Genomic DNA, 14,370 nt, shown 5'->3' with positions numbered 1-14,370 from the left:
CTCCTCTCTGTCTGTCGTCGTGTTCTACTAGTATATAATTATTATTATATATATAATTAATAATTATAGTGTATATATATGTGTGTGTGTGTGTGTGTGTGTGTGTGTGTGTGTGTGTGTGTGTGTGTGTGTGTGTGTGTGTGTGTGTGTGTGTGTGTGTGTGTGTGTGTGTGTGTGTGTGTGTGTGTGTGTGTGTACATATATATAATGTATTATATATTAGGTTGTCCGGAAAGTTCGTGCCGATGTTGAAAGAAAATTGAAATGCAAAAAATTTTAATTTAATAAATGTATACTAAAATTTAAATTTTAGTCGGCACAAACTTTCCGAACAACCCAATAATATATAAATTATTATATAATATATAAATAATTTTAATCAAGAAAATGCAGAAGAATAAGATATAAATATTCATTTGTGAGTTTTGATATATTATCAGTAAAACTCTATATACTCTAGATTCCTTTCCTTTCATAGCAAAGTTACAAACGTATCTATCACATAATTTCTTACCCAACAATATAACTAATATATATATATATACATATACACGTGTATTATATTCAGTTATATTACATATAATTTTGTGTTTGCTTGGACGTAACGTGAATTATTTTAGTAAATATTGTAAATATTTATAAGATTTATTTTAAATATTTTGTAAATATTTTTGTGATCTTCGATTGCATAGATCATAAATATTTATAAATGTGAAATATTTATTATAAATGCTATGAAAATACTTAATGAGACATTATAATCCAAGTAAAAAATACTTATTAGAATTAATATTTATTTATATTTATCATATAAATATTATATAAAATATATTTAGTCTATTTTAATAATATTACGAATAAAGTTTTATATAAAATATATATAGAATGTCTGTATAACATTTAAAAAAATGAATATTACCAAATATTTATCATATATAAATGTAATGTAAAAATGAATTTATCAAATATTCTATGCTGTTTGGGATAGCATTATCAGAATACGCGTGCTACACTACGCGGCCTTATATTGTTGATAATAGCTGAATTGCGTAAGTGACCTAGCATTAATTACACTTCGTGAACTGCAGTTTATTTGTAAAAACAAGATTGGGTAGTGCTAAGTTAAAAAGATAAAAGTTAAGTTAAAAAGTTAATTTTAATTTAACTTAATTACATTTTAGACTCTTAACTTTTTAACTTAATTTAGTTACTTAATTTAGTTTTATTGGTAATTAATAACTTTTAATTTGATTTTTTTGAAATCAATCTTTAGATGCATTGCGAGAGGCTAATGAATATATAATTTAGTAATTTTATATTGTATAATTTACTTGTCTTTACTTGTGAAGAAAAATAACTAGATTAAATAAATAAGCTGTAAGAAAAAATTATGTAAAATAGTTAAATTTTTTCTTTTTTTTTTGATTGTTCGTTCGAACTAAATTTAACTTTTAATCTTTTAATTACTTTTTTTATTAACTTAATTTTTAATTAATTTTATTATGAATTAACTTTTAATATTTTAATTAAGTTAAATTTTCATGATTCTAATATCTTATATTTATTTATCTTATAATACGATTCTACAATAAGTTTGTAATCGAAGTCTTATTCTTAATCGGTGAAATTGGCCAATCAGCATTAGTCACATGCGTTGGCTTTTGTCAACTTCACTGATAAGATTCGATTGCACCAATATTACTTTGATTTTAAGCAAAAAAAAACTTAAATCTCTTTCTATCTCGTTTTAAAATCGAAAAGAGATAGAAAGAATTTTAAGCCTCGCTTAAAATTAAACTAACGTTGGTGCAATCGGAAGTAAGACTTACGACCATTGATTACCAACTCATTATAGAATCAGTATTATTTATGTTAAGATATATACACACACACATCAATTAAAATACAATCTATGACGAAGTCTTTCGACGAAATAACTTTCTGCTGCACAATCGTTACGGCATTTGTGCACGTCTCGATCGAGTCAAACGAGGTTATGTGAGAGCCGAGTGGGAATTGTAAAGAAATTATTTTTATTTTGAAGTAACTCACTTAAAGACAAGATGACAACGAGCGAAGGAATAGAGAAAAGAACGAACATGCGAAATGTCTTCGCTACTTCACTTATTGTAAGTGAATTATTAGGTATGGAAAAAAGTTCGTGGCATTTTTCCCGTTAGATGGCATTAAAAAAACGCCACGATTTTTTCCCATATCTAATATTATGCTTAATTTACGTTTTTTGTTTTGAATTGTATTTTGTAATTCTTAAATAATTTTTTATAATTCTTAAATTATTTTTTTTCTGAATGACATTGACATAAACATTATTGAACACATCATTGATTGTAAAATGAGGAAAATTAACTAGATTTGCTTCTACAATTATCGATTTCACCATATCTATTGATAATTTATCTATTGATAATTGATAAGCTGTAATTGATTTTTCTCTTCTTTTTTTATTGAAATTTTATATTAAACAGCCTTTTATATCACAATTAAACGAATATTAATAAAATATAAAAAAAAGGAAAAAGTGAAAATATACTTTTATATATTATATAATTATAAAAAAATAAGGATAAATGAGAGTCTGCTGTAATATTATAATTAATTATGCATGTGCATTAACTACAATTCTAACTTAATTATTTCTCTTTTTATTAATTATAGCATATTTTTATATTATTTAAAAATATACATTGTTTTATTGTTCAAGAAATCAGAATTGAATTTTAATTGTTAATAATTTTTTAATAAACAATAAATAAAACCTGAAAGAAAGTCATGACTTTGATAACATGTCAAGATCATTGCTTTCTTTTTGTACGATTTTTACCGATTTACTTTTATTATTATTTTTTTTTGACATTTTCAAGTTATTGATATCTATCTATTATCATTTATATATAATTATGTTTAAATAGGCAGGAGGTGCTGCAGGCACATTTGTAGACATCGCGTTGTTTCCATTGGATACATTGAAGACACGACTACAAAGTGCACAGGGATTTTTAAAGACTGGAGGCTTCACAGGTCTTTATAAAGGCATTGGTCCAGTCATAATTGGTTCAGCACCAACAGGTATAATACTAAAAATATGCGATACACTCAGGAATCAATAAAATTTATGAATTATATATATTCGTACATTAACATTTTACATTTCAGCCGCGCTATTTTTTCTAACATATGAAGAAATTAAGACTATATTGAAACCTAGAATTTCTACAGATTATTATGCTCCACTTCACATGGGAGCAGCTGCTATATCAGAAATGGTGAGACTTTAATAATTATTATCTCTGTTTGTGACAAATGAATCAATCAAATTAACGATATTTAATTTACATAATTGAGCTTAAAAAATTTTGATTCTGAAATAAAAAAAATTTTAAATATATCAATTTGATGTATAGAGCAATGTTTTCCAATTATTATTTTTCTTTTAATTCTTTTATAGCTATAATTATGTAATAATTAGAAAAATATTGCTTTCTACATAAATTTAACATGGCTAAGATTTTTCAATTTCGGAGTCAAAGTGTTCTTTAAGCTCAACTATTTACAGATTGTATGCTATTAAATTAACTAATTTATTTATAAAGAACAAATTTTAGCTTGTATAGCTTGTATATAATTGTTATTCTATACAAAGGTAGCATGTTTATTACGAGTTCCAGTGGAAGTTATGAAACAGAGAAGACAGGCACAAGTACGTGATAAAAAATTTGATTTCAAATTACTATATCGTGGATATTGGAGTACGGTATCACGAGATATGCCATTTAGTATTGTACAGTTTCCATTATGGGAATATTTTAAAAAATCCTACAGATTCTATATTGAAAGAGAAATATATCCTGTAGAAAGTGCAATTTGTGGTGCAATTGCAGGTTTTTATACTAATTTTATACGCTCCAAATAGAAATAAGAAAATAAATTATAGTTTTGCATAAATACTATTTTTATCTATTTTTTCGCCTACATGTGTACGCTTTGTAATTTTAGGTGGCGTCTCTGCAGCTGTTACTACTCCATTAGATGTTGCAAAAACGAGAATAATGCTCTCAAATAGAATGCTACTTTCGTCAGAATTAAAGATACTAAATATACTTCATGGAGTATATATAGAGAATGGTTTTCATGGGTAAATATCTTTTACATTTCTTCTTTTCCCTTCTTATGTATGTAGTCTACAATTTTTTTAAATTTCACTAAATAATCACAGATTATTTGCTGGTTTTGGACCAAGAGTAACGTGGATCACATTAGGAGGCTTTATTTTCTTTGGAGTTTACGAAGAAGCAAAAGTACTTACACATATAATATTTCCAATGCTGAAATAAAAATATAAGTGTCCTTATTAGAAAAGTAATTCATTAAGTTATCAAATTTTTATATTTTTTGCAACATGTATAAAAATTATTTTATTGTACAAATCTTCCTGATAACAATGTATAAATTATATATTTATATGAATATCATTTTCATGGATACAAAATATTTTTTATTCTATATGTAGAATTATTATTAGTTATAAAAAATTATTCTTATTTATGTATTATACAAAATTTCTCTTAGACGTTTTATTTTCTAGAAATAGACTTGAACAATTCAACTAAAGTTATAATACTAATGTGAATTTTGATTCATTAGTTATTATTAGTTATTATCATTTATATATATTTTTTTTATTTTCCAACGAAGAAAAAAGATGCACATAAGAATGTGCATATAAAATATTTATGTTCATATTTATGTTTTTTTAAAAGAGTGTGATGTGTTATATATTACAATATATTAAAAATATACTGCAGGATATGTGGTATTTTAATCTTTGTATTTATAGTTTGGATTTTAAACTAGTCATTAATTTTTCCAATTTCATTGCTTTCTGCATGTTTCCACTAATGTTTAATTTGCCTGTCATGAATGCAGAAACTGGTTTTAGTTTGCCTGTCGACAAAAAGCAAGTTTAAGATACGGTAATGTAATAATAACATTAACAGGTATATGTACATATTATGTTCTTAACGCCGAGACATTACCGTGTCTCTTACACATATACAATACAATAATAACAGATGCAAGAATAAATTCAAGAGAAATTTATTAGATCTGCACGTACCTGAAAACATAGCAAAGAAATTTTCTGAATCCATCGTAAGAGTTGCATCTGCTGGCTGACTCGGTTCTCCTTTGCCAGTAGCGCCCTTCCCATTTTTCAAATCAAGGAACCATACACCAGATTCCTTTCCTAAACATGAATGTATATATAAATATAAAGATATCTGTTCTCTTACAATCTCTTTTTTTCTTCTATAAATAAAAAGAAATTACCTTTTACATTGAATTGATATATAGCACCAGTTTTGTCAACCAGTTCACTACTTAAATTTGCATTGATAACATTAAATAAATGTGCCAATCGTCCAGTTTCTTCATTATTCGTTTTATCAGCACTATCAACATGTGCACCATCCAGAAAGAAGTCCAGCATTAAATTGTCCTTATTTGCTAAATAAAAGATTACAAATGCTAAAAAAACTATTTAACAATTGATAATATCTAACATATTTTTAAAGATCTTATATTTAGAAAACAAATTTAATATAAAATTTTTAATTGATTGATCATCACACAATTCACTTATTTATAATTGCTATAAATTTTACAAGACAAATGTTAATATAAGTATTTTTATTTTGTTCATAAAATATAAATAAAATCCAATATTACCTGGATTACACGCGTAGTCTGTAAAATCAGTAATGCCCTCGTTTTTCAATATTTCTTCATCAATTAGAAAATGACCAGTAATGGATTTGCTATCTTTACAAAGCAATGTATAAACAGCATCAGCCATAATTTCAGGCTTTCGAGAAACGTTACTCGAGTCTGAGCTTAATAGCATGTCCATTGCAGCAGTATATATAGCTAAAAAAAATGTAATTTATTTAAAATAAATTTTACATAATTATTTAGTATTACCCAATACAAAGACAATACTAAATGCAATCTATAAGTTACTCAAGTAAACAAAATTTTTATTTTCTCTATTTAAAATAATACTAGCAATATATACATTTATATTTTTCTATCATAAATTTCCTTATTAATTATATCTTATAAACTAAAATGTGACAATATACCTGTTTTAGGCCAAACAGCGTTAACTGCAATGCCATCAGGTTTAAATTCTTCTGCCATTCCAAGAACGCACATAGACATTCCATATTTAGCCATTGTGTATGCAACATGATTTTGAAACCAAATGGGTTTCATGTTTAACGGCGGACTTATATTAACTATATGTGGATTTGTACTTTTCTTTAGATATGGTATACAAACTTTCGATCTACAATACAATTTTATTTCTTGGTGGTAATTTGCAGTGTGAACTTGAGAATGCGTGATAATATTAATCAGTTTTTTTAATCAATTGTTATAGATTATTTATGATTAATTTAATATTAAATTAAATACTAAACATTAAAAACCTGCAAGCAGTATGAAAAAAACAACCTACACGAGAAAAGTTCCTCTGGCATTAATATTATTCATTAGATCGTATCTTTTCATTTCGGTTGCAAGAGTACCCGTTAAAGAAATAGCGCTAGCATTATTCACAACAACGTCTATTCCACCGAACTTGGAAACAGCATTCTCCACCGCGTCAATCACCTGCTTCTCATCGCGTACATCCACAATACAAGGTAGAGCTTTACCTCCGGCTGCTTCAACTGAAAAATATTTTTTCTACATAAATCTTTAAATTTCAAAGGTTTTTGAATGTTGGATCTAATTGACTTAGTTGGAATTAATTTCATTAAATTTCGTTTAATCCTACTGAATTAAAAAAAAGATTCATTAAATTAAAAAAAATTATAGGCTAATATATTGCCAGTAATAAAATATTATTTCTATATGTGTTAGACATCATATTTCTTTTTGACTTAGATATCAGCATCAAAACTAACAATTTTATTAGTTGAGTTACTATTTAACATAAATATAAAAATTATTTTAGAGAGTCAATTTTTAAATTTATAAGCAATTAGTTATTAAATATAAATAAATTTACAAATTATATATAATCTATATAATATACTATCTATAAAATATAAATATAAATATTCTATTTTTGTAATAATTTCATTAGTTTTAATATTGATATTTAACAAATATAAAAATAATTTTAACAAATATAAAAAAAATATTAAACTTTTTATTCATAAAAATCAGTAAGTATTTTTTTTATCTATAAACCAATACCTATAAATGTATCGCTGTCAGATTGTACCATAAACCCAAATCTGAAAAATTAAGCGATAATTACTTTCAGAAGCTGCCGTATAAATAGTACCCGGTAACTTTGGATGTGGTTCAGCAGTTTTTGCAGCAATAACAACATTTGCACCATCTTTCGCTGCTTTCAAAGCTATACTCTTCCCAATACCTCTTGAAGCTCCAGTTATAAAAATAGTGCGACCGGCCAACTTCCTGTCAAATATTGGTAATATAATCTTGTTCAACATTCGACACAACATTTATAATAATGTTATTGTTTATTTAAATGTATTATTAAATACTATATATCATTTAATAAATTATAAATCATGAGGATTATAAATATTATATTTATATTTATATTTATTTTTATTGTTTTATAAATAATAAATATTGTAATAATTCATTATATCTAAGTTTTAAAATGTAAATAGTACTTTAATGTCATAAATATAAGATAAATGTATCAATTAGTGGACACGAATCAATTGTTGGATAAAAGAATAAAACATTTCAAATATTATGCTTTTAATGATATGTACAATTCCAAATATATTTATTATTAAATTTTTATAAACAATAAATTTAATCAGAGTCATATATATCATTAAAAACTTAATATTTAAAATTTTATATCACTTTGTTCAATAAATTGAGTTATATCTACTAATTGATACATTTACATTATATCATTTACAAACATAAATTTTGTTTTTGAATAAATTTTTGTTTTCAAATATGCAAATAAATTAACAATTCTAGAATTAAGTAAAAAATTTCTAGACTTAAGTAAAAAATGAACAACGCAATGAACATTCTAATCTGTACAACTTATGAACAATACAATGACAAATTTAAACATATTTTATACATTATCATGTATTTATGTAAAAAAATGAGTTCACGTGGCAATCAAATAATGAAATGTACATACATAAATTTATACTACTGTCTGGTAATACTATTAAGGATGAAAACCTGCTGAATCATATAAGAACTTGAAATTACAAAACACTTACCCTGTATTAATCATTTTCCTGCCTTTTTGCAATATTCTAGCTATAAAATGTTAATGTTTTCGTTAATACGTGGCCAAGTGATCGAAAACGGTATCACTGATCGGTCGATGTCACTTACAAAAAAACTGGCTACTAGAGATGTAAATCACAATTATTTTTGTTGCGTTTTGAATTATAGTTCCACTCAGCAGGTTCAAAGTACATCACACATCTTTAGAGAAACGCTCCCGAACGCATCAACAATCAATGTAACACAAGAGTCTTGACATTTTCTGTAATAAGAAATATATACACACACACACACACACACATACACCACACACACATACACCACACACACATACACCACACACACATACACCACACACACATACACCACACACACACACACCACACACACATACACCACACACACACACACACACACACATACACCACACACACATACACACACACACACACACACACATCAGAAGAACACAAATCTTGATACGACATCTGTATCAACTTCAGAAAATGTTCCCAAAATGTCGGTAAATTCACGTACGATTATATCATAGTATTATTTATCTATGCGCGGTAAACTAATGATTATCTATACGATCTAATGCAGAATAAAAAATTAGATTCACTCTTATTAAAGAAATTAATATATGTATGTACTGGGTTAAGAAAATAATCTTTTTACAGTCGAGATTTTTTACGTGCACTATTGGTGCTTTTAAGGAGATGTTATTAGCGCTACTTCTGTCATTCTATCTTCATGTTTATTAGATGTAAAACAAGAATAGATTGATATAAATTGCGCTAATAACCTACGTTCAGCTAGAGAACGGCGTCAATTGATGGAGCAAAAATGAAGAGGCTGATTCTCTAAATCAGCGGTATTGATGCTAATTTTCTTGCCACCGTATTGGCTGTGATGCTGGCATTGATAGCATCGCAACCAATACGGTGACAAAATTCTAATTCACCTGGCAATCCATTATTTTTAAATATATAGCGTTTTCGGCCTGACCGAGTTTATACTAATCTGGGTTGAAGCAATGATATTTCGTGCTCTCCCATTGGTAGAACGAGTAACATCAACCAATAGCGAAGTATTTTCTAACTCAAGTTGGTGCAAACCCGGGTCGAAAACGCTAATAGAATTTCATGAATAATGAACGCAGCACAGACTTTTGCATAACGCATAATGCATAATGCATAAAAGAATCAACCAATCGAAATTCTTTTTTTCTATAAAATGGGAGAAAAGAAAAAATTCTGATTAGTTTAATTCGTTTATGCATTATGCGTTATGTAAAAAAAAAGTCTGTGCTGCGGCTATAATTTATAGTTGCTTGAATATCTACTTTTTCATTGAAAGTTTTAACAATGTTTCAACAAATAAATCACATGTAAAATTACCGACTTTCATAAAATTCATTTTATAACGCATACATTTCTTTTTACATATTGTAGTATATTATCGCATATACATGTATTATTAGAATAATTAAGGATCAATATGTTAGAAATATAATTGTTAATTCTTACGTAACACATTCTGTATCGCATTTTTCGCGTTTTGGATACCAAGGCGAAATTCGCCGAATTCCGGACGAATCCTCATTCCACGGTAATAATACACCAAACTCATTTCGAAATCACCGAGATGATAGAGAGCTTCTGCCTTACAGTATACCGCCTTGGACTTGCTAGAATCTTTAGGATTCAATCTTAAAGCTGCTTCAGCGTCGTTCAAAGCCTTTTGCGGATCACCCAGTAAAAGATAACATTTGCTCCGCGCTATCAAGGCGTTCTTGTCGTTTGGATTTAATTCCAGTGCCTGCCAGAATAAATTCTTATGTAATGTCTTTATTGAAATAATTAAAATTTTAATAATATTGTTAAAACACAAAGATATATAGTTATTATATTTATAGTAATTATAAACATTGTAAATTCTTTTTTATATATATTTTTAAATGTACATCAATAATTCTAATTTTTTTTTTCATATATTATTTTTAATCTCTTTAAAATGTAACAAATGTTTATATAATTTAAATAAAAATATAAAAATCTACTTTAATACGTCATAGAAATATCTTCTAGTATTAAGTACAAATTATATGAAAATATTTGTGATATTATTTTACTTATATAGTTGCCATTCATCGCCGAAGATTATATTGCAATAATCTTTTTGTCATATATTACAATGCAACTATAATAAATACAGTAGAAATATTAGGAGTGGGAAAAAGTTCGTAGCGTTTTTTTAATGTCATCTAATGGGAAAAATGCCACGAATTTTTTCCCACACCTAATATTATGGACAAATTGATGGACATTAAACTTTACGAGATTTGTGGATATTTTATTAATCTGAAATTTCTTTATGTTATCTGAACTTTTTTTTATATTAGTCTCAGAAAAAATTTTTCGTAGAATTTTTCATAATTTTTAAATAAAGTTCAGAATTTTTTAAAATTAAAATAATAAATAATTTTATGATTTAAAAAAAATTCTTAAATTTTTTTTATACAAATTGGAACACTTTTTAGAGGTGTACCTACTGAAAAAGTCTATATAGCCTTCTCGAGAGTTCTTTATATATGTACATGTATTCTGAAATATTAAGAATTTTTTCCACGATTTCTGATAAAATCTTATAAAATAAGGAAAAATATTTTTTGAGAAATTCTAAAATAAAAAATCTTAGAATATTTCAGAATTCATTTACATGAAAAATTCTAAGAAAAGGTGTAAACTTTCTTAGTGTTGAAACGTGTTTCAATTCATGTAAAAATTCTGAGAAGAATTTTCACCATTATATCAAAGTATATAGATGCCAATTTTTTAAATTAAAAATCAATACAAATCAATTATGTATATTATATAGAATATAGATTATGCAATCTTTTAAAAAACTTAGATAATATTTCTTTCAAAATCGGTAACGATAACAATCCCCGCAATTTATTACGTCTGTTTCAATCTTATATAATATAAATCATTACGATTGATTTATTCGCTTATTACGGAGGGTCACGTTTATTCATGCGCGCATGCACGACCATGCACGGAAGACATAAATTACTCTCATCGATTATACCCGCCAAGAATTAACAAGAAATCACATCGTATAACGAGGCAAGCGAGTAGAAACCTTATTAATGCAATTAACAGCGACATTAATGTCGCCAAAGCGCATCTCGCGTAGACCAAGCGTCAGCAACGCTCCAGGTTCGGTCTCTTCCGGGATTTGCAAACTCTTGCTGCGATCCTGGCGTTGCTTTATCTTCAGAGATTGCTTTATATCCGTGGTACCCATGTTTACAGCAGCTGCGCGATCCTTATCGGTGTACACCTCTTCCTGCCGACGACCTTCGCCGTCACGCTGGCGTCACTTTCTCTTCGATTTCTGTATTCTCATCTCCGACTCGATAGCAGTGTCAGGACTTTGCTTTTCCTTCCTGTCTTTACCTTTCTTCCCTTTATCATGAGCATAACGAGCCTTGTCACCACTCAATGCTGTTAGATGTTTACTCGAATGAACTTCTTTACATGGTTCTTCGAATTCTTCAGGATCCTTCGAATCGGAGCAGACTTCCACACGCACATAGCTTTGTAGCAGATCATGGTGGTGCAAGCTAGGGTTTAGAATGTCCATAACGTGATGCTCCATCGCGCTCGTAGACATTGCGTTCTCAGCGACGATTTGCGGTACATCGCCCATTTTCACTCAATTTTAACAATATTTTATCTGATAATTATATTACAATATTGTACAATAAGAATTTACAATGATCTACGTTTAAAAACTCTCAATTCCTCTTTTATATATTTTTACTTTGCACAGCAAAAATCGAGGAATCCTCAGCTAGGAAACGCGAACAGATGATCCTTGCCTACGTGCCAAGATACGTGTGGTTGCCGACACCTTAAAATAGGTGACTCGTTTCCTTAGAAACGAGTAACAACACTAGCATAAGTCAAATATGCTAATTCTATCCTTGTAAGATTTAGAAATGTAAAAAAAGAACAAGAACACTCTGTATATTTGAATGATGTATAGAATATTCTTGAAATTGCTAAAGCTTGATAACGTATTTTTTCGGTTACTTATTTGGCTGTGTTCCAAATTCACTGCCAGCCTAAAAATTTATAGTTTATGTTACGTGACACTAGATTTTCAGCATTGGCAGTGAATTTCATTATAACACAACCTTTTAAAGACAAAAAAGAAATCGTATGATTATAAAATCTTTTTTTTTATATTTTTTTAGCAAATGCACCTTTTATAATTTTTCGGTCTACCTGTCCACAAAGAAGTCTTTTAAAATACGTCTAAAAAATTCGTAAAGATTTGGATTCTTAAGATAGATCCCACTACAAATTATTCCAGTAATATTTATAATAAAATCTACTCTTATACGTCTAAATCTATCTTACTACGTATTTTATTTAATGTTATATATATATTTTATATATTTTATATATATTTTATATATTTTATACATATTTTATATAAAGCTTTATTAAATATTTTATGCAATATTTAATGATAAATATAAATATTTTTAATAAGTATTTTTTACTTCAATTATAATGTCTTATTAAGTTTTTTTAATATCATTTACTATAACTGTAATATTTACTATAACTACAATTATTTGCAATAAATATTTCATAATATTATTATAATAAATATTAATTTGTGCAATCTAAGACCATAAAAATATTTACAAAATATTTAAAATAAGTCTTATAAATATTTACAAATATTTTGTAAATATTTTATAAATATTGTGTACTATTTAGAATTATAACAACATTAAAAAGTTCCAATAATATTACAGCAATATATTGCAACGTTCCAGTAATATTACAGTAATCTTGTAACGTTGCAGTAATATTGTTGGAATAATTTGTGAAAAATTCTAGTCCATATTCGCACTTGTCAATAAATACACACTCTTATTTCTAAAATTTTATAGTTTATGTAATAAACTACATGCTAAATGAATTATATGCCTAATATTGTCATGATGCAAGAATAAGTGTAATATTTTTATAATGATAACTGAATACAATTACGCATCCATGACGGGAATGTTTACATCTAATAGTATTCTTACATCATGGATGTTGCTGGTTCATTTGTTTTAAAGAAATTATTCCGCAAGTTGTACACTTCACATTGATATCTTCTAAACTCAAATATAATCTAATAATTTGTGCATTTTTTTCCACTTCATTGCGCTAATTATTATAGAACAATATTCAACTAATTATTAGATTATAATATAAAAAAGTTAATAACATTACCTACGTTTTACATAATGTGCTCTCAAAATTCTTGTTTGATTTGTTACAGCTTTGTTCTTCGATCTTGATACATTAGAGAAGTTATTAATTGAAATTCGTCAAGATTTCTATATTTCTATTTGAATATTTTTTTTTCATATCCCCCAAAGTACAAAAAATATATTAAACATTCTGTTTAAAAGTATATTAAATAATAAATTTAAAACTTACTTGATTGTACAAAAATATGGCCTTATCGTAACTTCCATTTTTCATATGAATGGTTGCTTCATTTACTAAAAGTGTGTTTCGTATAAGAGACTCTCGCCGTACTACTGGCTGCCCTTTTGGATGATAAACCATATCGTCGTCTCTTTACTTAAACATTTGTTTCAGTATTAAGGTTTAGAAATCACTCAATCAATAAATATTAATGTAGAATTTATGGAACATTGTTCAAAACAATAAAAATCGCTTTCTAAAAATTTTTAAATCAAAATACAAAGCAATCGATATTAAATGAATTAATAGCAAAATTGTTTTTTATTATAAACAATGTAAATATTAATATCAAAACCCACAAACTCGAAAATTTTTAATTTAATTAAAAATTTACAAAACTCTAAAACAATATACGAACAAAAGTAGAGCTTTTTAATTTTAATTAACATTTCAGCAAGAAACACACAGACAATAAATGCAAAAGAGTATACTCACTGTGATGTCACTTATACATAGTTGAGAATTACGAAGAAAT

General features: G+C 27.0%; 3 protein-coding genes across 3 annotated transcripts; 1 reads left to right on the top strand and 2 right to left on the bottom strand.

Annotated features, from left to right (window-relative positions):
• Positions 1-2,032: 2,032 nt before the first annotated feature.
• On the top strand, positions 2,033-4,728 carry LOC105621240 (S-adenosylmethionine mitochondrial carrier protein homolog). Its single transcript, XM_012202710.1, has 6 exons — positions 2,033-2,129; positions 2,931-3,087; positions 3,175-3,284; positions 3,662-3,899; positions 4,015-4,153; positions 4,235-4,728. Exons 1-6 carry the CDS (start codon positions 2,064-2,066, stop codon positions 4,350-4,352), a joined length of 828 nt encoding a protein of 275 aa, XP_012058100.1. The 5' UTR covers positions 2,033-2,063; the 3' UTR covers positions 4,353-4,728.
• Positions 4,729-4,849: 121 nt separating this feature from the next.
• On the bottom strand, positions 4,850-8,329 carry LOC105621238 (hydroxysteroid dehydrogenase-like protein 2). Its single transcript, XM_012202708.1, has 8 exons — positions 8,316-8,329; positions 7,346-7,509; positions 6,536-6,749; positions 6,159-6,364; positions 5,746-5,943; positions 5,347-5,523; positions 5,135-5,263; positions 4,850-4,962 (listed from the first exon to the last, which is right to left on the bottom strand). The coding sequence occupies exons 1-8, from the start codon at positions 8,327-8,329 to the stop codon at positions 4,850-4,852; spliced, it is 1,215 nt and encodes a 404-aa protein (XP_012058098.1).
• Positions 8,330-9,843: 1,514 nt separating this feature from the next.
• LOC105621239 (tetratricopeptide repeat protein 25) lies at positions 9,844-13,976 on the bottom strand. Its single transcript, XM_012202709.1, has 2 exons — positions 13,845-13,976; positions 9,844-10,146 (listed from the first exon to the last, which is right to left on the bottom strand). The coding sequence occupies exons 1-2, from the start codon at positions 13,974-13,976 to the stop codon at positions 9,844-9,846; spliced, it is 435 nt and encodes a 144-aa protein (XP_012058099.1).
• Between the last annotated feature and the right edge of the window lie 394 nt (positions 13,977-14,370).

This window comes from Atta cephalotes (genome assembly GCF_000143395.1).
Source record: "Atta cephalotes unplaced genomic scaffold scaffold00032, whole genome shotgun sequence".
Lineage (NCBI taxonomy): Eukaryota > Metazoa > Arthropoda > Insecta > Hymenoptera > Formicidae > Atta > Atta cephalotes.
The sequence above is the reverse complement of the archived record's forward strand: the minus strand, read 5'-3'. Positions and strand labels throughout refer to the sequence as shown.